The 27,249-nt window shown below is 55.8% G+C and overlaps 1 protein-coding gene across 9 annotated transcripts in view; it reads left to right on the forward strand.

Annotated features, from left to right (window-relative positions):
* Positions 1–24,604, forward strand: part of IQCE (IQ motif containing E) — a 39,204-nt gene extending 14,600 nt beyond the window's left edge. For 2 of the 9 annotated variants that reach the window (XM_036825695.1, XM_036825687.1), the window contains 17 exons: positions 559–672; positions 797–847; positions 3,922–3,992; positions 5,352–5,424; positions 5,622–5,671; positions 7,637–7,800; positions 9,078–9,133; positions 10,363–10,562; positions 12,124–12,228; positions 13,513–13,603; positions 16,466–16,624; positions 18,244–18,267; positions 20,520–20,627; positions 21,093–21,214; positions 21,941–22,041; positions 22,983–23,096; positions 24,344–24,604. In XM_036825695.1, coding sequence (XP_036681590.1) covers positions 559–672; positions 797–847; positions 3,922–3,992; positions 5,352–5,424; positions 5,622–5,671; positions 7,637–7,800; positions 9,078–9,133; positions 10,363–10,562; positions 12,124–12,228; positions 13,513–13,603; positions 16,466–16,624; positions 18,244–18,267; positions 20,520–20,627; positions 21,093–21,214; positions 21,941–22,041; positions 22,983–23,096; positions 24,344–24,471 — 1,731 coding nt within the window. In that variant the 3' untranslated portion in view covers positions 24,472–24,604. Of the gene's footprint in view, positions 1–558; positions 673–796; positions 848–3,921; positions 3,993–5,351; positions 5,425–5,621; positions 5,672–7,636; positions 7,801–9,077; positions 9,134–10,362; positions 10,563–12,123; positions 12,229–13,512; positions 13,604–16,465; positions 16,631–17,604; positions 17,617–18,243; positions 18,268–20,519; positions 20,628–21,092; positions 21,215–21,940; positions 22,042–22,457; positions 23,097–24,343 lie in introns of all 9 variants that reach the window. The other 7 variants (XR_005016460.1, XM_036825686.1, XM_036825689.1 and 4 more) reach the window with 7 other exon arrangements.
* Positions 24,605–27,249: the final 2,645 nt, after the last annotated feature.

A 27,249-nucleotide genomic window follows, 5' to 3' on the forward strand; every position in this document is an offset into this window, starting at 1 on the left:
AGTGGTAAAAATTGAATAAACTTAGTTTTATGAAAAACTGACAGTCTTTCCTCTAAGTTCACCACAGACTGGTGAATAGTTCATCCCCAGGTAGACGTTTGGGAACCACTGCTCTGACCAACTGAGCCTTAGTTGAGGATAAGAATTTTAAATGGACATCAGACTATGATGGTATGTGGTGTGAAGAACATGGGCTTTGTCACACGGACGTGGAGGAGAGCATGTCACGTGGGCACCTTCCAGAAGTGCTGCTGGCAGTATCGATTGGTGGAGCAGCGTTTGTCTGTGGCAGGGGTGCTGCTGGCATTGTGTGGGGCAGAGTTCCTGGTTGCCTGGGTAGCCCTGCACCTAATGGGGCATTTACCCACCGGCCCAGCCTTCACTGTGACCTCCAGACCTCCCTCCCCCACTGCACACGCAGCGCCCTGGTTGGGAAGTAGACAGCTTTTAAAACACCTCTCCAACTCAGTGTTTCACCGGGATGTGTGTGTGTGCACGGGGTGTGTGTGTGTGTGTGTGTGTGTGTGTGTGTGTGTGTGTGGTCCTTCTTTCCTTCAGTCACTACACATGCAAAAAAGCAATGTGGATCTGATGAGAACAAAGCTTCGGCGCTTAGAAGAGGAGAACAGCAGGAAGGACCGGCAGATAGAGCAGCTTTTGGATCCGTCCCGAGTAAGTTCCTGGCCCTGCACGGCGGTGCCCCGAGGCAGGTGTGGGGCGTCACCGGCTCCTCTCAGCAGGCCAACAGGGGGGCTAGACCACGTCCTGTCTTCATTCCTCAATCTACTTACTGCAGGGCCCGGATTTTGTTCGGACGCTGGCAGAGAAAAGGCCTGATACTGGCTGGGTGAGTATAATCTCCAGCAAAACACATAACCTGTCCATTGAAATCTTACCTTCAAAACAGCCTCTAGAGAGATGCCTTTTCTCTAAACCACTCATACCAGAGGAGGAGCAGATTAGGGGAAGGGCTCGGGACTTCCTGAAACCCTTCTCCACGGAGCCGTAGGGATTACAAGAAGATGCTGGGGGGCTCTTGGTGGGAGTGGGAGGGAGGCTGAACAGGCTTAGCACAAAGGCCGAAAATACACTGTAGAAAAAGGTAGTCACAGTGGGGGACTTACCCCGTCACACCTAAAAAGCACACATCAGGCTTAACAAGTGATACTGATTTAAGACAGAGAAACAAAGCAGGAATAGAATTAGGACCTTAAAACACATACGAACCCCTCTTGTATGTTATGTAATAATACATAACAGATTGAATGAAACAAAATTATGGAAAATGGAGCCATTATGATTAATGCTATGGCAATAAACTATAGCATTTGGAGAAAAATGTATCACAATAAACCTCGTATGAGTCAAGGAAGTAAATTTTTTTAAAAAATCTGACATGCTAAAAGAAAACTAGAAAGGATCCAATTTTGAGATTATTGAACACAAAAATCACATTAATGATGCAATTAATAATGGGTTTGATAACATAAACTTAAAATTTATAATAAAAACCCATAAGACTACAATGGAAAATGGATCAGTATATAATGGGTGAGGGGGGAAGACATGATTGATCAATAAAACAGTTTTTATCCAGAGTATGCAAAGAACCTATACTAATGTATAAAGAATAAAGACGGTCTGTTCTGAATAAATGATTACAGCCTAGTTCTGTGCCTACAACAGCACAAAGTAAATACTTAAGTGCTTGAGAACGAATCAATGTGTTTTTCACAAGAAATAGTTTTTAAATAATAGCCACTCTTAAACACTGTATAGTTGTACAGTTTGCATGTACAGAATCTCGTTTGATTTTTTTGTGATAGGGACTTCAATCCCCATTTTTAAAATCAGGAAACTGAGGTTAAGAGATTTGCCCAAGTTGGGTTCATAGTGAGTGACCGTCGGCCCTGAAGGCCAGGATGGTGTGACCATGCGGGAGCCACGGTCTGTAACACTGCGCCCACCACTTGTCTAACAATGCTCTTTTTAGGACTATGTCTTGAGAAAAAAATCCAGTACTAAAGGCTGTTTGCACAAGATATTTACAGCTGCCCAATTTGGGGGGAAATTGAGGAGGAGCCACTCAAAATTAGAATACCGCTGTAACAAAACATCTTCAGAAAGATTTTTTTTTTTTTTTGGCCTCACTGCGTGGATTACAGGATCTTAGTTCCCCAACCAGAGATCAAACCTGTGCCCCCTGCAGTGGAAGTGCAGAGTCCCAACCACTTGACAGCCAGGGAATTCCCAGGAAAGAAATTTTTAAAAAATATAAAACAGCACAGCTATGTTCAGAAATGTCTACATGGTAGACATTTCTCACCCAAATTAGGGTGAGGATGTTGAATTCTGTTGAATTCTGTAAGTAATGGATGCTTTTATAGAGAAAGGGCTCTTTGTATTTTTGTTGTTCTGTTGCTGTGTGGGGATTTTTTTGTGTTTGGTTTTTTGTTTTTGTTTTCTTGGCCACGTCGCACAGCTTCCAGGATCTTAGTTCCCCGACCAGGGATTGAACCCGGGCCACAGCAGTGAAAGTGTCGAGTCCTAACCACTGGACCACCAGGGAGCTCCCTGGGGTCTTTTTGTTTTTTCGGGGTTTTTTTGTCTTAAATATTGTATTTATTTATTTGTTTTGGCCTTGTCGCGCGGCATGCGGGATCCTGGTTCTCTGACCAGGGATCAATCCTGCACCCCCTGCAGTGGAAGCGTGGAGTCTCAACTACCGGACCACCAGGGAAGTCCCCTCCCCCTTTTTTTTTTTTTAATTAAAGTTGATTAAAAGTAAAAATTCTAGATCATAGGGTACGTGCAGTTTTCACTCTACTACCCTTTGCCAAATCACCCTTCAAAGTGGCTGTGTCCTATGACTGAACATTTCTGCTTGACATCACCTGCCCTCAAGAAACACTTGCCCGTGTGCACAAGGAGGACCAGCCGGGGGTTTCTGTAATAGCAAAAGTGGCTTACAAGTTAAGCATCTATCAGTAGAGGAATGGGTAACTAGAATAACATAGATCTGTAGGAACTAGCGGGGACAGATCACCAAGACGGCCTATTGAGTGAAAAGAACAAGCTGCAGAATGACGTGTGTGGGGGCCACCATTTGTGTAAACAACAGTGAAATGCCAGACTTTCGGGGCTGTGCACGCGTGTGTGCGCGTGTAATACGGCCTAGAGTATACGCAGGAAGTTGATAACAGTATTTAGTTGACAGGGGTCAGCTCAAAGGGTATAGTGTCATCTATAATTTTTTTTCAAGAAAATGTATTCATGTATTACTAGTATAATTAAAAATTACCTTAAAATCCCGTTAAAAAGTTGTTTGACTCTTCAAAAGGAAAGAAAGGGATGTTCTTTCGGGAATATAGGGTGTTGTCTCCCAGAGTGCCACATGAGCAGAGAGCAGGAGGCATCAAGACAGAAGGGCGTCTCACGGCCTCTGTCCGGCTGCCCGGCCTCCTCCAGCCCCGCTCCCCCCCAGGGGCGTGCTGGGGACCGGGGTGTCCTGGGCGGGCTACGCTTGCTGAGCTTTGCATCTAGGGACTGAGGTGGCTTCCTCGAAGCTAACCGTGCAGCGTCCTGTCCTTCCTCCAGAGGGTGGGTGTGGAATGGGATGGAGGGGAGGGTGGCACCTTTCGAGCGGGAGCACCCCCCGTGCCCCCACTCACCGGCCCCTCTGCTCTGAGCGGGCAGGACAGCCTGGCCCTGTCTCTCCAGCTGAGTCTAGAAGAGACGCCAGCACTGATGGGGAGGAGAGTTAAGTGCGAAGGCGCTCTGGCAGGAGGCTGTGGAGGTGCTGCCGGGTCAGCGGGCAGGGGACACCCAACCCCCCCCCCCCGGGGGAGCCCCTGGGGGGAGGGGGAGGGGGAGGCCAGGGCCGCAGAGACGCCAGCTTGACGCGTCGTGTTCCCTTGGCAGGTGGTCAGTGGGCTAAAGCAGAGGATCCTCAAGCTCGAGCAGCGGTGCAAGGAGAAGGACCACACTATCGAGTACGGAGCCACTGGGGGGCCGGCCGGGGTCGGGGGGGGGCACAGGCTCGGGAGGGGCCCGCTGGGCGCGCACCTGGCCTGCCTCCAGCTCCGCGTCCACACCCGCTGCGCCCTCAGCTCCAGCTTCCGTTCCCACCCTGCCGCCACGTCTGTGTCCAGCACCGCCCCTTCCACCCGCCCCTAAGGAACAGTGCTCCCCTCTCCTCTTTTCTGGCTCCTGTTCCGCTGAAGAAGTGCTTTCTCTCCTTAGTCTTCTTTTTTTTTTTTTTAATTAATTAATTTATTTATTTATTTATGGCTGTGTTGGGTCTTTGTTTCTGTGCGAGGGCTTTCTCTAGTTGCGGCAAGCGGGGGCCACTCTTCATCGCGGTGCGCGGGCCTCTCACTGTCGCGGCCTCTCTTGTTGCGGAGCACAGGCTCCAGACGCGCAGGCTCAGTAATTGTGGCTCACGGGCCCAGTTGCTCCGCGGCATGTGGGATCTTCCCAGACCAGGGCTTGAACCCGTGTCCCCTGCATTGGCAGGCGGATTCTCAACCACTGCGCCACCAGGGAAGCCCTCTCCTTAGTCTTCTGTGGTCACTTTTTATCTCCAATGTGAATGGTATAGACCTTGATTCAGGCCCTTAATGCTTGGACATCTCCCCTCCCTGCTTCTGTCGCTGTCGCGCACTATCCTGGTGCTGTTTTTAGAGCAGCAACGCGGACTCCTTTCCTGCTGTTTTATCACAGAGGAGAGCCTTTCTTAGCTGTGTTTGAGTTTACTTAAGGAAATCTGACTTTTCACTTTCTGTTGTATCCTCTTTATACAATAGAACCCCCCTCCTTTGTTTCTTGCTAGAATCGTCAACTTAAAATTTTTATCATTTGCTGATTTCTTCTGTGTCTCAGAATCCTGAACTCTGTGACTTTACTTTCATTTCTCTGTTAGAGCCTTTTCCCTAAAGTCTGTTAAGTGTTGAGAACAAGGAGAATTATACAGACAATGCGACTTGAAAAAAATGATTCTCTTTCCTTTAAAGAGCCATTCCCCCCACCTTCCCCAAAGATGACTCGTCCCGTCTAACCCTGAGGTCTGTCTTCACAATTACTGCGGTTTTTAAAGACAGGCCCTTGTTAGCAAAGAATATCCGCCGGGGGTCGGTTACCTCACCCTGGAAAGGGGCAGGTCCAACAAGGAAGGGCCCTGTAGGTGTGAGAATTCTCTCGTCGGCCCCAGCTGAGGGCCGGCTCAGGCTTCGCTTCCCAGCCCGGTTCTCTTCCAAAGCCCATCCTTCTGCCATGTTCCGGGAAACAGGCTTCCTCTGGCTCTGCCCGGGAATGCTGGCCCTGCCATGTCAACTCTGAACTTGGGTTTTTAGCAAACTGCAGACTGATATGAAGACCACTAACTTGGAGGAGATGAGGATCGCCATGGAGACGTATTACGAGGAGGTGCGTGCCCTCCTGCCCGGGCGGGGGGCGGGGTTGGAGGGTGGGGGGCCAGCTGCACCGAGGGGCCCTCTTCTAGTTCATCTTAACTTGAACGCAAATCAGCAACTTAGTGCTCACTTCCTGCCACTGGGCAGAAATCAGGAATCGTTGCAGTTTTTTCATTTTGTATTAACTGCATTTTAATTTGGTGTTTACAGATTCATCGGCTCCAGACTCTCCTGGCAAGTTCTGAAACGACAGGAAAGAAGTATGATCCTCTCCTTGGGAGCCATGTTTCATATGTTGTTTTCAGGTTAAACTGCTATCAGAGCAGGGTAGGCCTTACGTGGAACCCGCAGACACTGCCCTGACTTTGGAGCCTTGCTGGCACCTGCGCCCATGTTACTCATGGCTAGAGCTGGCGTGTTTCCCTTTGGGATGTTACAGACGTGCCCTCACAGTTGCCATGTGCTGCCCACGAACAGCACAGTCGGTGCTCTGGGCTTTCATTGTTTGTACTACTTCACAGCTTCCAGCTTAGAATTAGAAAACACTGTTTTTCAAAGCAGATCTTCCTTTTCGGAAGACATTTAGTACCAAGTACAAGTTCATCTTGCCAAATAAGTTTATTAGGAGAGACACCAAAGTTTCCTTATCTCGTGGATTTTCCCTTGTCCCTTTCCCAGGTGATATCAGGCTTTCAACAAATTAGGAAAGGAGGGATCCCTTATCTTAGATTTGGTTGTGTCACCAGCCTCTGCAGTGAATTACTGACATTTATTGAGTGTTTACAATGTGCCAGGCATGGTCTTCCCTTTCTTCCTTTCCCCCTAGTAGTTTAAAATGAGGGCTGATCGGGACTTCCCTGGTGGCACAGTGGTTAAGAATCTGCCTGCCAGTGCAGGGGACACGGGTTCGAGCCCTGGTCCGGGAAGATCCCACATGCCGCGGAGCAACTAAGCCCGTGTGCCGCAACTACTGAGCCTGTGCTCTAGAGCCCGTGCACCACAGCTACTGAGCCCACGTGCCACAACTACTGAAGCCCACGCGCTTAGAGCCCGTGCTCTGCAACAAGAGAAGCCACCGCAATGAGAAGCCCGCGCACCAAAACACAGAGTAGCCCCCTCTTGCTGCAACTAGAGAAAGCCTGCGTGCAGCAACGAAGACCCAATGCAGCCAAAAATAAATAAATAATATAAAATAAAATGGGGGTGGCAAACTTTCTGTAAAGGGCCAGAGGAATTACAGTCGATTCCCATTATTCACAGCGTTATGTTCTGTAAAGTGTCCACGAACACTGAATTGGGAAATGGTGAACCAGTGCTTCTAGGGGAAGCACGAAGTTCTGTTCCTGAGACCCTCTGGTCACAGCTTTCCCATCACCTGACCAATATACAACCCGCCTTCACGTGTGTTTCTGTTTAAAGGCACCTTATTTAGTGTCTGTTGTTGGCTCGTTAACACTGAACTCTTGACCAACTGTGCCGTGACTCAGGCCTGAACGAAGCTCTGACACGTGTGGTTCCTCCCTGAGCTGTGTCACAGCCTCATAGCAAGTAAAAACTATGCTGCAGGGGACCACTGAGAGTGGCGAGATCAACAGAAAGCACAAAACCGTGAAAAGACCTCGAAATGCACCCTGTGAATAGGACGAGATGAGACCAGATGCGGATGGCACTTGTTCCCCCAGCCGGGAGTGAGCCCGCCTGCAACTCAGACCCTCGTCCACTCTGCCCGTGAGGGACCGCAGAGTGACCACAAAGTGACCGCAGAGTGACCACAGAGTGACCGCAGAGGCACTGCAGGCATTATTTGGGGGTTACAGATACGTTTTAGTGAGTAGGCGAATTTGCAAATACGGATTCTGTGAATAATGGGGATTGACTGTATTTTAGACTTATTTTGCAGAATAAAAGGCAAGATCAAAACTATTATCTAAGTACTTATGGAACAACAGAGAAAATAAATTTCCACAAGTTTTTTAGTGATCCTGTTTAACGTCCATTACTAATGACTGAACACAGTATTTTGTTACACAGGCTCGCTGATGAGAGGAACGGATAGCAGTCTGCTTGTCCGGGCTTCAGAGTTAGTGTTCCCTGTTTAATCGCAAACGTCCATCTGCAGAAACCACGCTGGGCGCCTGGGCTGCCGAGCGCCCACCCCTCACTTAGGACGCGTATTAAACCAGTTCAGGCACCAAACCGTAGCCGCTTGGTCTCGTTCCTCCTAGGCCTCCAGCGGAGAAGAAAATCGGCCTTAAAAGGCAGAAAAAAATGAGCAGCGCCCTCCTGAGCTTGTCCCGGAGCGTCCAGGAGCTCACGGAGGAGAACCAGAGCCTGAAGGAAGACCTGGACCGCGTGCTGAGCAGCTCCCCCACTGCCTCCAAGATAAAGGGTACCTGCTCCCCAGAGCCGCCAAGGGGGGAGGCGGGGGTGGGGACGGCCAGGCGGGGCCCCAAGATGCGGGCAGCCGCGGCCGCAGGGGAGTCGCGGCCCTCCTTCCCCCGCGCGCCCCGGGGCAGCGCCGCTCCAAGGTGTGTTGCAAAGCGGCGGGAGCCTGCTGAGCGCCAGGGGCCGTTCTAGACGCTGAGCTAGAGCAGTGAAGGCGCGCTGGCTGAGACGAGAGGCCAGCAGGTCACATGCCGGCCAAGTGGTAAGAGCGCTGGTCAGGGGGCCACGGGGGGGAGGAGGAGGGGGCCTGTGGGGCACCAGCAGGCGCAGAGCCCCCGAGTGTCCCGGTGCGTCTGAGGCCGGGGGCCCAGCCTGCGTACGCGCTGGCCGTGGACACAGAGGTGAGGGCAGGGGAGAACAGGGCCCTGCAGGCCACTCAGGGGACAGAGGGCTGGAGCAGGGGTGGGAGGGTCTGCCTCGTCTCTCGAGGACCCCCTGCTCCTGTGCTGAGTGGACGCCGTGTAGGAAAGGGCCTCGCAGGGGCCGCTGGTGGCCTGGCCCAGGTGGCACAGCAGTGGCGAGAGGTGGCCAGGCTCCGGTGCCCGTGGGGAGTGGGTGCAGCCCGTGAGGGACACGGGGGTCCGGGTCCGCGGCCTTTCTCTGGGCTACTGAAAAGGCAGGCGGTGGTGGGGGACATGGAGCGAGCGTGCCGGTGGGGGGTGGGTAGGTGGCCGGTGGAGGTCGGTGCATCGGTGAGTCGGGGGTCGGGCGGGGGCCTCGGCAGGGGGTCCTGGAGGCCGTCGGGGACCAGATGACCCGGCGAGAGTCCGGTCACCCAGCGAGTGGGGGGAGGGTGGACCAGCTGAACCGCTTGAGGGGCTGCCAGGGGCGTGTGGGTGCCGGGGAACACGCTGGTGGCCCAGGCGCTGGGGCCGAGGCCGGGGCCTGGCATTTGGCGGAGTGGACTTGCTGGTGAGCTGGAGAAGGGCCGTCTTGGCAGGCTGGTGAGGCCAGAGCCCGACGGGGTGGAATCGGGAGAGAAGGCCGCACTGAGCCCTCTCCCGACCGTTTGTGTCGGTGAAGCCGCGGTGAAAGGGAACAGACGTCGCCGTGGAGCCGCCCTCGGCACCGCAGGTCTGCCGGCCGTGGGGCCGCCGGCCGTGGGGGCCAGCCTGTGGAGGGGACGCCGTCGGGCCGTGCTCCAGACGGGAGGTCCGGGCTGAAGGGGCCCGTCGGGACGGCTGTACGAAGGGCGCCCGTCACACCCCGCTGTTCCACCAGGCTCTGTGGAGTGGAGCAAGCCCCGGCTGCTTCGGCGGATCGCAGAGCTGGAGAAAGTGAGTGTGGTCCCGCCGCTGCACCTTCCCTGCTCAGGACCTGCCTGTGCGAGAGCAGCGGGTCTTAGAACACGGGACAGACGTAGCGCCGCTCCCGGGACTTACGCAGGGAGTCGGGTCGTGCTGAACGTGTAAACGGTGGCCGTCTGTCCGCAGAGGGCACGCAGACACGCTGGCAAGAGGAGACTCTTACGGGTCCGGATGAGACCTAAGGGCGTGTCATGCCTGTCCCTCGTGTCACAGATGGCAAAGCGTGGTCACACGACACACCGAAACGTTTCAGGCTCTCGTGGGCGCCCGTCGCTGGGTGCGTAGGATCCCAGAGCCTTTCAGACGCCCAGCCTGCCGTGCACATGGGGGCTTTTTACTGCCAGTCACTTCCCAGACTGTGTTTCTCACCACTCGTACAGTATTTGAATTCACAGAAAACTGTGCATCCACACTTTGCCAACCAGGAAAGTTAGGAAGTTAACGTTTCCTCAGATCCCCCATGTGAATTTGCAAATGTAGTCAATCTGATTCTGCTGAAGTGGGTCAGAAGCGTCCCTGCCTTTTGAGTACTGGTACAGTATCAAGTTAGAGCTGTCAGTTGTTTGGCTGAGCAGAGTAAACCTAGAGGGGAACAATAAAAAAAACAATAATTTCACGTATTTACAAAGCAGAAAACTTAAGAAGTGTCTATAAATTGTGGGTAGTTCAAGAATACAGCTTGTTAGGAAGGAAGGGCAGCCGGAGGTGGTCCAGAAGCCAGTGGGGCGGCGCTCTTCTACGCGGAGAGATGCTGATATCAGTGGGAATCTGGAGGTGCTCAGTGCCTCCAGCTGGCAGAGCTGGATCGTCTTTGACGTGTGAAAGCGCAGAGGCTGAAGATTCCAGACGTCCTAGGGAAATAACAGGGTGAACGAGCACAAAGAGAAGCAGTGTACGAGTTCACGTTCCGTGCCCTCTGCTCTCTGTTTATTACGGCACCTGCCCCATCCCGGCTGGGTCTGCGTGCTCCCTGCTCCAGAGGAAGAGGGTTCTGGCGGGGGTGGGGGGGGTTGCCCTGCCATCGCCCCCAGGACTCTGGTGGAGCAGAATTGTCCCCAGTCAGCGTCCCAGGTTTCTCAGATCCCACGCAGAGCTCTTCCCATTCCCTTGCTTGGGATGAGTTTCCCCTTGGCCATTGTCTCTTTCCTAGGAAAGTAGAGTAAGAAATAACGTCTAACAGATGCCTGTGTTGCCTCCAGAAAATAAGTTTGATGGAAAGCCCCAAATCCCACGCTTCAGAGGTGGTCGGGTCTACCCCGCCGGCTCACTCGGCGTCCAGCCCCACGGTGCACCGGCAGCCGCGCCCCGACCGCCAGGAGGAGAGCGAGCGACTGCGGGGGGTTGTGAAGAGGCTGAAGGGCGAGCAGAGTGCCCTGTACACCCAGCTGCAGGAGCGAGAGTACGTTGTCCCGCACAGCTGGCGCCGGGCCCCCTCCGGGAGAGGTCCTGCTCCCGTGACTTGCGTAGTTGCTGGACTTGAGCTGTTCTGGGGTTTTGGGGAAGGCTACGTTTATACGATTCTAAAACTTGTGATGTCTTAGTTGTGAAATGAAGGCAGCTTTAGTGGGCAAAAGGAGACACTGATTGGCCATAGTACGTCATGAAAAGCACGGGGCGGGGGGTGCCATTTAAATCTCTTTACACGGAATTCCAGAGGGCTTTCCAAATTCTTTTTTAGAGAAGAATTGACTCTGATTGATTCGTGTAAAATAATAGGCCATCCATCAGATCTCTTGCAGAAGGGTTTAAAGATTCAGTACTATGTTTACAGCACCTAATCTGTGCATCAAATAAGACACAGGTGCTGTGGCGTGTGGAGTATTCAGCGTGACCATAAGAGTGTGGAAGGCAAAGCCTCAACGTTCTGCTCATTTACCCTTTGTTCTCTAGTGTCTCGCTCCGTAGCCCCCTTAAAACGCTCCTGTCTCCTCCACCCGTTGTTTACGTGTGGCTTCTCCAGTTGCAGTTCTGTCACGAGCAGGCTAAACCCACGCGTCTTCTGAGATGGTGTTTCTGAGACCTTGCTACTCAGAGTGTGGCCTGGGAAGCCAACGGCCTCAGCGTCAGCTGGGGGCTGGTTAGAGATGCAGACCCTCGGGCCCTGCCCGCCTGGGGCTGGTTACCTTGGCCTGGCCTGGCCCAGATCTCCTGGACCTGACTCTGCATCTAATGAGACCCGTCCTGGTGATTCATGTGCACGTCTAGGTCTGAGAAGGACCTGTCTCTGCTGCCTTCTGTTCGCAGCAGAAGGCAAATCCCTTCCCGCTCCACCTGTTTTTTCACCTCCAGTCGAAGCCTAATACTGCATCCCTGCACTAGGTTCTTTATAAAAATTAGGCCAGTCATTTTGCACGGCAAATAGCATCTCTGATTATCTCTTAAGCCGTCGCATGGCACGATAATAACTTCCACTCAGTGAGCCCTTACCATCTGACACTCCTGGTGATGTATCTCGTTCACGTGAGGTCACCACCACGGTGAGCCGTGGAACGTCTTAAAGCCACGTTCTTAGCGAGGCGTCACCTGCGGGGCACAGGCAAGCTTGGGTGGAGGTGCCTGGGTAGCCTCTCGTCCTCGAGACCTCAGCTCAGGCTGCGTCACCGTCTGGCCCACGGCGGGTCCTGGGAGCTCTCATCTCAGGAGCAGATTAGGCGCGCAACTGTGTGACCGCTGGGTTAATGCCCCTCCCCGCGGGACGGTGACGCCCGTGAGAGCAGGGCCTGCGCCTCATCCGGGAGCTGCTGGCGCGCACGGAAGGTACTCAGTAAATAACTGAGCGCCCCCAGGTCTGCTGCCAGCCTCCTTCAGTGACAAAGAAGGGCCTTTCTTCATCCTCCGCCACGCATAAGTAAGGAGGTTGGACCCGTTACTTTTTCTGAAAGCTCTTCCTGCTCTGATGACCCAGGTCACCGTGAGCCTTTGTTTTAATGACGCTGAAATACCTCTGGTTCCTCGTTCAGTCTGGAGGTGAAGCAGCTACTGCAGACAAAGGCTGACTTGGAGAAGGAGCTGGAAAACATGAAGGAGGGTGAGAAGGAGGGAAGAGAAAGAGAAGAGGCTTTGAGGTGAGTGGACGAAGTCAGAAGACACGCAGCCCCAGGCCCTTCCTTCTTCCCCAGCCCCGCCCACCCCGCCCCATCCGCTCTCAGCCCCCCGCCGAGAGCGGCCCGTAAAGCTCCAGCCCGATCACGTCACTCCTCTCCTGAGGTCCTCCCGTGGTTTGCTGTTTCCTTCAGAGTAAATATCCGACCTCTGGGGAAAGGCTGCTCACGGTTAGGCCGGTGTTTGCCGCTCTGGCGTCACGGCCAGCTCCCCGGCCCGCACCCTCCTCCAGCACGGCCGCTGCGGGCAGCCTCAGAACGCGCCCTGATTCCACACCCTGGGTCCGGCCGCCACCTCCCACACTCCTTCAGTGACCTCTGTCCACTGTAGATAAAAAGTGGACACGTGGCAAATGTCCGTCAGCTGGTGAAGAGAGTAAAAACGGGAGTGCATCCGTACAAAGGGATGAGGTCTGACACCTGCCACGACGTGAATGAGCCTCAGAAACATGAAACATGATGCTGCCTAAAGAGGCGGACAGAAAAGCCCGCATACTGTGCAATTCGGAAATATCCGGAATGGGCAGATTAATAGAGAAGACGGTGGATTAGGGGTTGCTGGGGGGGAGGGGAGAGTAGGAAGTGAGTGGCAGGTAAGGGGCTCCTTTTTGGGGTGACAGGACTATTCCGGGATTAGATAGTGATGATAGTTGCACAACATTGTGACTACACTAAAAACCACTTAATGGCATATTTTAAAATCGTGAATTTGGGGATACATGAATGTTATCTCAGTAAGAAATGCCCAAAAAAGTAGGTTAGAAATCTGAGCAGAAATATTTAGCACTCAGAATAATTAGTAAGACGCGGATTACTGAAATGAATACCAAATTTTATTTTCAGAATAAATGTGACTAGACTTTGCCAGAAGCCTAGAATTAAAGTAAATCAGAACGGGCGGGTATACAGTGAAGAATTATTTTTACCTTTGCCTTTAAAATCCGTAGCAAGGACATGAGTTGTTTTTCCTTCCATTCGCCTTGTTTGTTAAAAACCCCAAAGGATATCCGTTCATCGTTCACGCAGCCGGTGTTTTTTCCGTTCCTCCCATGTGTCAGGAGTGGGGTCCGGAGGGGTCGCCCTGGGCAGTGCCGGCTCCTGGGCAGTCAGGTGGTGGCTGGGGGCCCACCTCGTTCTCGGGGAGGCGTCCTTGCCAGCGCTGCAGGCCGCCACCCCTCCTGTCACGTACAGACATCTTACACAGCGTCATGGCAAGTAAGGTGTCACTTTCCTCCCTTCCCACTTTAGGGAGGAAATTCAGGCACTTATCAGGAAGTTTCAAGAACTGGAAGAAAGCAAGAAAGGAGAGGAGGAGAATCCCGAGGAAATGAGTCCTGAGGTAGGGTTGTCTGTGTTTTTACCTCCTGTCCGGCATGGCGGGACCCTGAGCTGATGCGTTATGGTTCTGACTGTCTCCGTGCCCGGAGTTTTGCCTGAATCCAACGTTGACAGTCCAGTTTCCTTCTACCATCACAATCGATTTCTATAAATTGGGTGTATTCAATCCTGGAGTTCTGGACTAATTGATTGTCAGTTAACTGACTTTTCAAACTAGTATTCGCGTCTTAGATAGTTAAGCCGGTGAGTGAAGATCTTCCCCAACCTTCAAATATGTAAAAAGTTTAAATATCCAACAAGGGTTGCCGTTAGCAGGTGAGAAGGCGTTTGGGAAGGCCCCAGGGAAGGCACGAACTCTCAGTGAGGAGCCGGGTGGTTCAGTGTAAGTTGCAGAGTCTGGCACTGACGCGGGGGCCCGGCCAGGAAGGCGCTCGCCGGGCCGGCATGGCTCCTCTTCTTGCCCCTGCCCCTAGGCCGGGGGTTGGGTGACTGGGGAGCCGCAGCTCCCGCCGCAGGGCCCGTGGGCAGGGAGGCAGGTGGTGAGTCTAGGCTGACCCTCCTCCCTGTCCCCTCGCTCCCTCCATTTCTGTGGACACGACGGCAAGGGGCTCCCCTGGCACCTCCTTGAGCACCTTCTTGAACCAGGGGAGCCCTCTGGTCCCTGTTGGCCCAGTGCTACCTATGCTAGGACTTCTAGTGGCGAGAGTGGGCTTCCCTGGTGGCGCGGTGGTTAAGAATCCGCCTGCCAATGCAGGGGACACGGGTTCGAGCCCTGGTCCGGGAAGATCCCACATGCCGTGGAGCAACTAAGCCCGTGCGCCATAGCTACTGAGCCTGCGCTCTAGAGCCCGTGAGCCACAACTACTGAGCCCATGTGCCACAACTACTGAAGCCCGTGCGCCTAGAGCCCGTGCTCCGCAACAAGAGAAGCCACCACAATGAGAAGCCCGTGCACCACAATGAAGAGCAGCCCCCGCTCGCCGCAACTAGAGAAAACCCGCTAATCCTTTTTTTTCCGATTAATGGATTCCCCAGATGGCAATTATAATCTTATATCTGTTAACACAAAAAACTAATAAGTGAGGTATTGAAATCCTGCGGCTGCAGCTTGCCCCAAGAGGAGGCTGTAGCGTGAGTGTGTGACAGGGAAGACCGGCCTGGCCGGGGCGTCCGGAGTGGGCGCACGCTGGAATGGGCAGCCGTGCCGCCCTCTTCTGCGACCCTTGCTACAGGTCTGAGTAACACGCCAAATCCACCAGGACGGCCAGCCTTTACCCGGCACACGTTTTAGCCGAGAAGTTCTGTTGCTTCAGAAAGCGACTTGCTGCTTCGGTAGCCGGCAGCCTGACGGGGACTGGCCTCTAGGAGAGGGAGGGCATACCAGGTGCGGGATTGACTCATCTGCTGAGAGCAGAAAAGGAAAGTGTTTGGGTTTGTTTTTTTTTTTAAATCTAGACGGGCCTCCCTCTTACAAGGCTTTCTTATTTAGCTGGAGTCCTGTTTTAAGGCCCCTTCTTTTAGCATCTCACGCTACGTGTACTTCAACCGCAGCACCAAAGGGAAAGAGAAAAGCCCTAAGAGGGAACGTGGAGAAGCTGATAAGCGTGTCTCTCTCCAGTTACAAGTTGAGACAGACCCCAGGCCACCGACCCATTCGGCAAAGGAAAGGTGGCTCTCCTGGTGCGTGCTGGCTGGAGCCCCGTGGGTGGTGCAGTGCCCTTGACCCCGCATGTCCGGCTGGCCACACGTGGGGTGGACGCGTGAGTCCATCTCAGTCCCTTCCGTTGTTCAGGAAGGTAGACTTTCCGTGTTACCCGTGTGGGTGCCTCTCCCTGGCGGCTTTTCCAGGGCTTTAGATAATGTTCTGAGTCCTGCAGGGTCACTGTCCTCCTGTCCAGGAAACTGGCCACCCGGCCCGATGGGCCCTTTTCAGGAGACCCCTACCTACCCAGACGCCCGCGCTGTCGGCCCCAGGTGGCTGCAGCACCGGGTCGCCGACCGCCCGGTGTGTGGTGGGCAGAGCTGCGCTGTTTGTCTCCTCGACGCTCCTCTCCCAATGGGGTGCTCGCGGTGCTGACTGACCCGTGCCTCGTCTGCCTCAGGCAGCCCTGACCCCTGGGGGGCACCCGACACACGTGAATGCGGCTATTTCTGCTTATTCCTGAAGCTTTCCCTTAGGGAGAAAAAATATTTTCCACGTCCGCCGGAATTGGCAGTGCAATTCATCTCGTTCTTGCTTCTTTCTACCTTAAGACCCCCAAGCTAGGGGTGTTCCCCGGCGGTCCAGTGGTTAAGACTCTGCGCTCCCACTGCAGGGGGCACAGGTTTGATCCCTGGTCTGGGAAGTTCCACGTGCCGCGGGGTCCGGCCAAACAAACAAACAAGCAAACAAACAAAAAACCAAAAAACCAAGCTAGGAATCTATTGCCTTTTATCTCAGAAGCCCCATTTTTGTAATCCAGTGTTAGACGAAAAGGAAGACGGTAAAAGGACCGCCCGGGAGGCAGATAATTGGTGCACCCATGCACAGACGTTACTGAGCTCAGAGGTGCGCTGTGGTCATCTGATGACACCACAGGTCACGTCGCTTCCCCTCCTCGCGGGAGAGCGCTACCCCCAGAGTTTGCAGGGTTAACGAAAACCGACTTTCACCCTATTTACTAACGAATATGTTATTTCTCCAGAGACTTTTTTTGTCGTCTGGCATGCTGAGCGGTGTGGACACTGATTTTTTTTCCTCTAAATTAAAGTCTAGTCTGAGAAGCTTCACCTGCATCCTAATATCCTGCCTCCTGGCCTGATAGCCGGCTTCTCTGCCCCCATCCCCGACCCAGTCATCCTTCTCACCTTGGACTTCCTGCAGACCCGGGAAGCGCCCCGACCCCCCGGTCCCTCCCAGATGGACTCGGAGCTGGACACGAGCGAGGGGGGCTCCTCCCGGCCCCGCTCCGGCTGCTCCGAGGGGAGAAGAGACGCCGCCGCCCGGCTCCTGCAGCGCCGGTGGAAGGGGCACCAGCACCGGGTGAGAGTTCCCTCACCCGCCGTCCCTCTGCTGCCCACATCCTCACTCGCCAGCCCTTCCTCCGTCCCTTTGCCGGGCGGGCTCCGTGCCAGACGCCCTAGACAAGTAGGAAAATGTAGGGAGGCAGAAGATAGCCTCCGGAGACCCGGGGTCTCAGGCAGGCGAGGGCGAGAGGAGGGCCGCGCCTGGAGCCCGTGTGGGCGTGCTGGGGGGTGCCTGCCGCGGGCCGGGCAGTGGCTGGTCTCGAAGCCTCTGTCACCTCCCCACGGGTCCCAGGGACGCGGGCTGTGGGTGCAGCGCCCCTGCAAGCACGGGACTGAGCTTAGGGGTCTCCCTGGTGGTTCGGGGCCCCACGGCAGCCCTTCGCTGGGGCTCCCGGGATGGCCGTCTTGTCAGGAACAGGGAGAGCCTGCCTCGGGGCTGGCTCCTCAGAGGACAGCGGCCTGGGTGACGGGACGGCAGGGCTGCGCGTGGGGTCTCAGGCCCGGGGGTGGGGCGAGTAGGGCAGCAGGGGCCGCAGGCTGCGCACGACAGACCGGGAGCCGCGACATCCCGTGGTCTCTCTTGGGGGAGGAGTGGGGCTCCTCTCCTCAGCTCCTGGGGGGGCTCGCGGAGATGGGGCTCGCGGAGATGGCAGTTGTTAAAGGACGGGCTCTCTGATGACGAAATGCTCTAAAAGAGCCCCCTCCCCCCGTTTGATAGAACGCAGCACGACCCTTGTTCCCCCAGCTGAACAAACAAACAAAAACTGGAGCTCTCCACTTGCCCGAATAGTGTAAGATCTTAGCTCCAGAAAGTTGCCGGTGGAGGTTTTTTTTAATCATGGCTTCTTCCCAACTTTTATTATGAAAATTTACAAAACATAGAAAGTTGAAAGAATTTAGTATATTCAGCGATGTACTAATTCTTGCCCACCACCTCGGTTCGACAATAGTGCACGTTTAGCCACATTCCTTTTCTGCACGTATTGTTTTTTCCAGAACCGTTTGAAAGTAAGTTTTAGACGTTATGAGACGTCAGTGCGTGTCTTCTAGGAATGAGGATGCGCTACTTAACCATAGTACCGTGACAGCACCTGAGAAATTTCCCCGCCGCCCCGTGATTTTGATGACTGGTCAGACTTGGGAGTCAGTGGCCCAGACCCTGCACGGGGGTCCCCTTTGTAACATCACCAACGGGCAGCGTCCAGCCGCTCTGTGGACATCCAGAGAGGACACCGCATGTTACAGGACAGCTCTGGCTGGGGGAGGGGCTTCCTCACGTGGCGCCTAAGACAACCCCGTCTCGGTGGTCCCTGCGAGTCACCTCGCCGCGCAGCCGGCCAGGAACCGCAGACGCCCCCGTGGCGGCCTGGGCTCCAGCTGTGATTCGCCTCCCGGTCACGGTCACGGCCGCTTGCTTCCTCCTTCGCTGTTGCAGGCGGGTCTGCATCAGCTCCGTCAGCCTCTCGCGGAGCCCCTTGGGTGTGGGTGGCGGGCAGGGGGCTGTCGGCGAGGGGAGGGTAGCCGACTCTGCTTTTCCGTCGCCGTTGGCTGTGGCAGGGGAGGGACCAAGGGACGAATACGGTATCACAGGAAACTCATCCTCGTGTTAATTCATAACTGATCTCCTTATTTCAGAAAAAAAAGGCCGTTCTGGACGAGGTAAGCCAGTTTTATTTCACTAATTTCAAAATACGTATTTTTACTTTGGTTCAAGTGACTGTGGGGGAGATCTCAAGAAGCGTCATTGAGTCCGTGTTTTCACGAAACCAGGCCAGACCCCAACACTGAGTTAAAATACTTAAGTGATGTTAACATCAAATAAATACTTGGATAATTTCACACTTTCATAATTCATTCAGCCATTCATCATTCTCTCAACACACTTTTGTTGATCATCAGTTCTGTGTCAAGCAAGCTGTGGGCCCTCAGGACACAGAGAGACATTAAGACAGACAGGCCAGTCCAGGATGGAAGGGGGGTTTAGGGGCACGTCCACGGCGCTGTGGGGTTCCTGCTCGCCAAGGCCGGGAACGTCCCTGCAGCGGGGGGGGCCTTGAAAAGGAGAGGGACTCACTGAACTGGGGAGTGAGAGGAAGGGCATCCTGGGCAGGAGAATTCACGCAACAGAGCCCTGGGTAAGGGAGAGGGTGTGGCTTGGCCGGGAAAAGGAGAGCAGGGGTGTGACGGAATGCGGGTCAGAGCAGAGGAGAACAGTCGGGTATGTGGTAGACGGTGCACATCTGAGCCGCTGGGACGGTCGCCCGGCCTCCCCACCGGCCCCAGCTTCTGCTCTGCCCTCCCACGGCCTATTCCCTATGCAGCCACCTGGATGATGTTTTTAAATGTTAAACCACATGACTCCGTAATGACTCCTCTCACACTTGGAACAAAACCCAAAGCTGTTCCCTGAAGCCCCGCGTGCGCTGCTCCCCGGCCACCCCTCTGGCCCCGTTCGGTCTGGAGGCGTCTCTGGCACCCTTGAAAATATCCAGGCTGCTCCTGCCACAGGGCCTTTGCACCTGCTGCCCCCTCTGCCTTGAAGGCTCCTCCTCCAGACACTCGCATGTCCTGCTCCCCGGCTTTACTCAGGTCTCTGCTGAAGCACGACCTTCCCTGGACGCCGCACCACCGGCACTCCCCAGCCCCGCGCCCTGCTTTACTCTTCTTCATAGCACCTACCCCCACCCGATACGTCACCCTTTTTGCAACTGCTTGCCTCTCCTATTAGAATGTAAGTTTCGTGGACGCAGGGACCATCCCGTGTTTCTGCTGCTAGGTCCCTGATTCCTAGAGGGGTGCCTGGCATGCAGTCGGCGTTCAGTAAACGTTTGTGAGCGACTGAGGGGACGAGGGTCCCTGGAAGGGGACCGTAGAGCACATTTATGAAGCAGGCGGCGGCCTGTGTGCTGTCGATGGTGTTCCGCCCTTTCCCCTCCGGTGTCCCCTCCTCCCTCAGCCTCCAGGGTGATGACAGACCCACCGTGCGGGCTGTCGCGTGGGCAGCATGGCGTGCAGGGCGCCTGCTCCCCTTTCTGCCCTGCTCGGTCCGCACCCTCACCCCTCCAGCGGGTGCGGTAGCTTTCCTGTGAGCCGCGTGGTGGGAACCCTCCGGGTTTGTCTAAATTCTCATTTGCTTTCAGTGAGTTACTTTGTCCTTAGTAACTGATGTGCTCTCGCCTCTTTGTTGTCTCCTAACCCCCTGTTTGTGGCATTTCCTTCACTTTGCATTCAAGGAAGACAAAGATGTTTTCTTTTGGTGCCTGTGATCATGGAAGCATCTGAACCTCTAAACGCAGGTTCAACAGCAGGACTCAGCGTGCTAGAGTGTCGTTCTCCTAAATGTTATGGAGCCGCAAGCCCGTCCTCAGGACTAGAGGCAGGACCCCTGAAATAAAAGTGCCGCCCCTAAAAATCCGGAACGTTGATCTCAGAACTTACAGAGCATCCATGTGTATCTCTAAAGAAAATGATTTAAGATTAAGGTCGAAGGATACGTAATTCCTTTGTGATAGTTTGAGATCATGCTCCACCCTACTTGACTTTAGAAGATGTACATGGAAAGCGTATGAAGTGGAATAACTATTCCAACACGGAATAAAACATAACTACGTGTAAAACATGGAATCACATTTGCAGCTAAATGTAATAGCGTTTAACAGACGATTCATTTATATGCCGAGGTTCAGGTGTCTGGGCCTTTTCCTCCCCAGAGCATTGGCATGTTTCTCGCTGTAGGAGGTTATGGCGAGTGAGGGAGAGAGGCTCCTTCGGGTGCCGCCGAGATTCTGCGGCAGAAAGGGAGCCCTCTCCTTGGCCATTGGAGCTTCTCCCTCTGGGACGCCCCGACCCGTGCCGGCAGTCTTCCAGGGAAACTGACACCTGTCTCCATCTCCCCCCCCACCCCCCGCTAGGCTGCCATGCTGCAGGCGGCTTTCCGGGCGCATCTGGCACGGGCGAGGCCACTGTCTAGCGTAGTGTGCGGCCCGGACCCCCCTGCCGTGCCAAGCCCTCCCACCCAAGTAACCCTCAGGGGCTGCACACGGGCCCAAGTCGTAACGTTCTCTTTACATTTCTTCCCACGCTTCGTCGGCAGGACAAGCGCAGACGCCTTTGGGTCCTCGCGTCCTGCCTCGCCCTGGGTGTGGGCCTCGCCCTCCAGCCCCCGGCACCCATGGTCCCCCCAGGGTTGAGCTTCAGGAGCCGAATGGCGTTGAGGTGCTGGGACATCGAGTCCCGTGTCCATCTTGGGGTCAAGACAGAGGCTTAAACTACAGCAGAGATAGGAGCCCCTCCCTGTGAAAACCACCAGACGCCGATTCTAAGAATCTCTAGAGTCCAAGTGACCTGCAGTCAGGAAACTGCTGATGAAATAGTAACGAGGGCAGCCACCCGAATTGGAACTGCGCTCTTACCTGGCGCCAAGGGTCCACACGTAGGAGGTGGCAGGGGTTCACGCGGTTCTCTTTCCCACGTCGCTGCCCCAGGACTCGCCCGAGCCCCGCGTCCCGAGCCCCGTCATCCAGGCCGAGGGGGACCCGTGGCAAGAGGAGGCCGTCACCATCATCCAGTCTGCCTTCCGGGCACACCTGGCACGGGCCAGGCACAGGTAAGTCCACCTGGCAGGCCTACCTCTGTTCTGTATCGCAGGGCAGTGCCGGACACCTGCGGGGGCTGCCCAGCCAGAAAGGCACAGGGTGTGTCGCCAGAGCATAAGCTACACCCAGCCACCCAGGTGAGGTGGGCCACAGGCTCCGGTCCTCGGAAAGAAGCCTTTCTAGGACCGTTTCCTCCTGCTGGGAGAAAACAAATGGGAGGGGTTAGATACTGTGCGGTTCGGGGAGCCCTCGGTTTGCAGACGGCCTGTCGGCCTGTGCCGATGCCCTGCCCCTTCCTGAAGGACACCGTGGCGTGACCCGTGTTCAGGAAGACGCGGGTGTCGTCAGAAGCCTTCCTGCAGCAACACACTCTTGTCAGTGGCGCCGTGCCCGCCGGATCCGCCGGGGCTTGGTCGGGACTGTCCCGGCTGCCACGGCTCAGAACCCTGTATGAGTCACCTCGGGCAAAGAGTGGGACTTAACGGCGGGCCAGGGGCCGAGCTCGGGTTGGGGCCCGTCCCTGGTGCAGCCAGCCACGGCCAGGGGGTGCAGGGGACACGCCCGAGGCCCCTCACAGCCCGCCTGTCTCAGGACCTGGGCCCGTCGGCCGTGCGGGCTGGCTGGGCTGGACGCTCGCGGGGGGCGGGTGCTTCAGCAAGCCGGTGAGCCCGGCCGTCGGCCTCAGACGGTGCTGGCCTTCCCTCAAGTCAGAATCAGCTAGTCTCTCTCTCTCTCAGTGCTGCTGGTCCAAGAGCTGCCACTGCAGCGCTTCCCGACAGACCTGCGTGGGCCCCACAGAGTGCACCCCGCTCTCCGCCCTTCCCTGCAGCCTCTCCTGGTAATTGCATTTCATTTTGGATTTCACGCGAGGGGCAGCTGGCCTTCCGAGGTTTCAGCCAAAAGAGCTGCCACCATCCCGGAAGTTGGGACGTGTAAAGTCGTGTAAGGGGGCTTGTCCCGCGCGGCCACCTGCGAGCTGGGTAACGCCTCGGCCACACCTTCCTGTCACAGCTCCGTCCCCTGTCCCTTTGGTCGTAGGGGAAAGAGCCGGCCCCAAGCGACTCCCCGGAGCCCGACAGGCTGGCCGGTACCAGGGTCGGTGACCGCAGGCCACACAGTCGGAGCTTCGTGCCTTTGATCTTTATTCTCAGCTCTAACTAGAGCAAGGCGGTGTCCCTCCTTTGGGCCAATGTTTTTCCTGTTTGTTGGTTTTAAGTAAAACTTTGCTTGTATTTCCTTTTCTGCTTCATTAAGATCCAGTAACAGTCAGTGGAGAAATCCCTGGACTGGCCCGGGCGCACAGCCCATGGTGAGGCCCGGTCCCAGCTCTGCCCCACGCCGGACACGGGGTCCTCCCGGGCCTCACTCCTCCTGTGCGAGAGCCGGAGGGTCGGGCGAGGCCACTTGCAAGTCGCTTTCAGTCCCCAAACGTACGCTTCTGCCTGTACTTGAGGCCCTCCCTCCCTCAGACTGTAACCGGCACACTTGCTTGGACCGTCTGTACACCAGAGGTGGCACAGAGGTGGCGGCGTGAGGTCGGAGGCTGTCACTAGACAAAGCGTGGTCTTGAGTCTCATTTGCGAGTGTGGCGCGCAGGCTGAATTCTGAGGTCGCAGAGATGCAGTCGGAGAAGGGCAGGCGCGGGAAGGGCGTGGTGCTTCATATCGAGGGAGAACTGCAAAAGGAGCAGTATTTCTGAACAGAAGTGCGAGCCTAGGAAGACGGGTGGGTGCCACGAGCCTGTGAGGATGGGAGCCTCCCGTGTGCCTGTCGTTTCAGGGCAGGAAGACAGCGAGGGGAGCAGCGGGGAGACCGCGGAGGCTCCGGCTCCCGGGGACGGAGCGCCGAGGCCATGGGGGCCAGGGCCGCCGGCAGCCCCGCGGCCCTGCTCTGGTGAGTGTCGGGTCGCGGGGGCCCTTCCGGGGCTTGCCTGACCTGGAAACCGCCACGTGTGAAAAATCGCACTCTGTCCCGTTCGGTCATCTGGCTTTGGCAGAGCAAACTTTGAACTTTGAGGTTCTCTCCAAAACCTCCGTCTGTAAAGCTCCCCAAAGGCTGCATATTATTCTCCAAAAACCAGTTTCAGTCTGATTTCGCCAGACCCTACGTTTGGCGACCTTTAGATTCTTCGATCAGGGCTAAAGTGTCTGTGTATGCCACCCTTTCCTCCTCTTGTTAAATGCGTGTCCTTTTAAAGTGGCAGCTCATTCTCCTGCCTGAAAAGTGCCACCGCCGGCCTCGTTTGGGCCCTTGTTTACATGAGGAAACAGTCTCTGTGAAAACTGCACATGGAGCCCTTGTTTGATCTGATGGTGAAAGTGTTTTTAAAGGGAAAGAAAAACTGAAGCTAACCTTGAAAACTGATGTTTTTAATTTCATAAGTTTTTCCCCTCTCATAGTTTCCTGGACAGTTACAGAAAAAAAGCTGACACAGTTACAGTATCTGCAGCACTCTGGGTGGTGATTTCCTTCCCTCTTTTATCTCAAGTCAGCGATTGGTTCCTTTTTCACTGGCACTTTACTTTGTGAAGCAGTCAGAGCAGAGGCCGTCTTCTGGGGCTGGGAGCACCGGCCCCAGGCCCCAGGGGAACCTGCCCCTTCCTCACATCCCATCCAGGTGGCCACTGAGGACGGAGGGGGTCTGCAGGGTGGTTGGCAGGTGCATCCCAGCCTAGGGTCGATTACGATTACGGGATTTGAAGAGTTTAGATGTGCGTGAAGAAAGGAGCGAGAGCTCTCGGCTGGTCCCTGGGTGTTGGCCTGGCCTGGCCCGCACCCTCGTCCTGCGGGGGGCGTGTCCTCCCAAGGAAGCCGGGGGCCACCGGCTGCATCTGCCCACGAGTCGCAGCCGGCCGCCCGGGCCGCAGACTCCCGGACGCTGCCATGAGGGCGACGTGCAGAGAATCCCCGCCGCCGACTTGAGCCTCCCCCGTGCCGCCAGCCCTCACCTTTCGCGGCTGTTTTGCTTTGGGGAAACTGGCCGTCGCTTGGGAGCTGGGCGCAGAGGGTGCGAGAAGGCTCTAACGAGGGTGGCCGCGTGGCGTGGCGTGGCGCCCATCAGGCCTCTCCCGCCGTCCCTCGCGTGTGCGCCCCTGGCGGCGCTGAGCGTGGCTGTGACCGCCGCCCCTTCTCTGTTGCAGCGGAGCCCTCTCCCTCGGGGCCGCAGTCCGCGGCGACTCCGCCCGCGGAGGACGTGAACTCCGAGGACTCCGACGAGATCGTCGTGGCTCCGCCTCTGCCCACGAAGAACATCGCCTCCCCGCCCTAGGCCCCTGCGGTCGCCCGGCACGTGGCGATGCCCTGTCGGGCAAGGTTAGGTTCAGAGGACAGAAGCGCTCAGGCCGGAAAGGAATTTACCTTGTGAGGACGAGAACGGAACCTACTTGACACCTCACCTCCGTCCCCGGTTTTTCTCTTTCGTTTTGCCCGTTTGCTTGTTTGTTGAGGGAACCCCGAATGCCTCTCTTTATTTCATCTCCGGGAAGGGGTCGCCTACGTTCCGCACCCCCGGCTGCAGGCCCGCCCCCGCCCCCCGGTGGTCTTCATGCCGGACAGACACACCTGCCCGGGCTGGGGGGCAGCAGGGGGCCCGGCCGAGACACGTCCGTCCTCTCGGGGCACCTCTGGCCACCGGCGGCCGTGCAGGCGAGGGCTGCGTCATCGGCGCTGACGCCGCACGGCCACCGGCTCCAGGACCCGCAGCGCGCCTCCGGGGAGAGCTGATGCGAGGACCCTCGCTCTCAGCCCGGACGGAGCGCCCTGCGCACCGGGCAGAGCTTAGTCCCGGGCCACCCCTCCGCCCCCCCGTCGCCAGCGGGACCCCCCGCACCCCGACGGCGCGGCAGCCCTTCTCGTGTTGCACCTCAGGGGCTCCGGCTCAGACTTGTCCTTCTTTCAGAAACTCCTGGGCCCTCCTCACAGCGGTCAGAGGCTCCCGGCTCCAGCCCGGGCGAGGCGTGTGGCCAGGAGGATCTGTGTTGCCCTGTCCCCTGAGAGAGGCGGAGGGATCTCCCAGCCCCGGCCACCCCGAGTCAGGCGGGGGACCCGCCAGCCCCTTTCACCGCTTAGGTGCCGGTCATACAGTGGGTTGAAAAAAGTTCAGCCAGGGGGCCAGGCTTGTGTCATTTTTTCTTTACTCGGTCTGTGAGCTGCCAAGTCCGTTTTTTCTTCTGTTTCCCCCGCTGGACTGATGGCTAACTCGAGTGAACTCATTGCTGACCTTTGCCTTGTTTCATCCACTGGGTCTGTTCCTCCTCTGGGTGCCGGCTCAGCTAAAGGCCTGTAGGAGCCAGTCCACCAGTCAGGCACCCAGAGGGTGATGAAGGCGATGCCCGCGGCCTGCAGGTCCCCAGGGGGTCATTCTCCCCCCCACCCCACCCCATTCAAAAACGGGCATTTCTGCATTACTCCTTACTCTCAGGAGCCCAAGGCTCTGGGGACCTATGACGGATGGATCACTGTCACGATGTCCTCGCCTGGTCCTGGAGGAAAAGGCCGTGTGTGCAGCGGGCTGGCCGTCGGCAGAGCTGGGATGGGCAAGGTCAGCCCCGGGACCTGAGTTTTCCAAGAAAATGCTCCTGAGAATTGCAAATATGTACATCTGTCTGCCTGTGCTCCTTGGGCCCAGCAATGTTGATCTAGTAAAAGTAAGCAGTCTTGAAGCCACCTCAGTAAATGACTTAACTCAAGGCTGTGACCCTCTGACACTGTATAGATCTGTTCCCTAGAGAATGCCAGGTGCCCAGCGTGCTTGCAGGGCCCACGGCTTGGGGCTGGGGTTCTAGGGCTGCAGGAGCAGCACAGGGCGGGACGGGAGAGGGGCCTGGGGCCTAGAGGGCCTGCTTTCTGCTTAGCTGCCTCTGTGCTGCCCCACCGGACAGGCCCGGCCACCCTGCAGACAGACCAGAACCCTCGTCCCAGCAAAAACACCCATGGCATTAGGAAAAGGACGGCCACCTAGCTCAGAGCAACCAGCGTGAGAGCTGCAGAGCTTTGCTTCGTTTTTAAGTAATAAATACCCTGTGCAGAAAGCCCCGTTCACTTTCAAGAGCTGAATAGAATTTAAATTCCACGAGAAGCCATCTAAGCCAATTCAAACCCCTCCTGTGGTTTTGGAAGCAGTGTTTGCTCTCGTGTAGCTCAGAAATTCTGAGGACTGGAGAGTGGACACTCAAACCTGCCCGGGGCCGGCCGGCTGCCGCTCCAGGTGAGGACCTCCCCGAGCTCCCAAGGGCCTGTTAGCAGCTGATCACGCCGGGTAAGCATCCTTTGAAGTGAGAGAACCCACATCTGGGAGTTGAAATGTGAAGCCATCAGGTGGCTCCAGGAGGAAGTGGTGGACTCGCTGGTCTTCGACCTTTGTATTTAGGAGCACTCTGACCTGCACGTAATTTGTACACTAATCTCTTGGAAGGCATAAGGTTTTCCCTCTGTGCTACCCATCATTGGCCTTTGTAAATAAAAGCTGTTTTGCAGGGTCTTTGTCTTGATTGCCCTATAAACCCGTGACTTTTCATGACCTCTGGGTGTGCCATTGCCGTAGCTCATGCTGCACAAACCCCGTGCTTCTGGGCTCCTGGCTTTTGCTTTGGTCACAGCACAGCCCTGGGAGTGTAGAGCCAGCCGGAGGAAAGGGTCCCACAGCCAGCTCCCTGCCGTGCGTGAACTCGTGCATCCGTCTTTGAATTTCTCTTCCTTGTTCATCAGTGAGGACTTGAGCATCAAGAAATGAAAATGAGGGAGTATTTCCCCCAATTCTATTTCTTGTTTTAGGAGCAGGGAAGGAGTAATTTACTGAGGAATCAAACAGATGCGAATGACCCCCAAGAAAGTTGACTTCTGGAAAAATAATTGTTTTCCAATATTTTGTTGGAAAATCGCAGCACGAGGTGCACCTGTGGCTTTGTTTGCACGCGGCTGCTTGCTGGGCCTTCGAATTTGTCTGAAGCCCTTACAGGGACTGGTCCGTTGGCTCCAGCACTGGCCCGAGCCGATCACCGTGTGTCTTACGGGCAAATGGGTCACTTGGAAGACTTGGCGCTTTCAG

This window comes from Balaenoptera musculus, chromosome 15 (genome assembly GCF_009873245.2).
Source record: "Balaenoptera musculus isolate JJ_BM4_2016_0621 chromosome 15, mBalMus1.pri.v3, whole genome shotgun sequence".
Classification (NCBI taxonomy): Eukaryota; Metazoa; Chordata; class Mammalia; order Artiodactyla; family Balaenopteridae; genus Balaenoptera; species Balaenoptera musculus.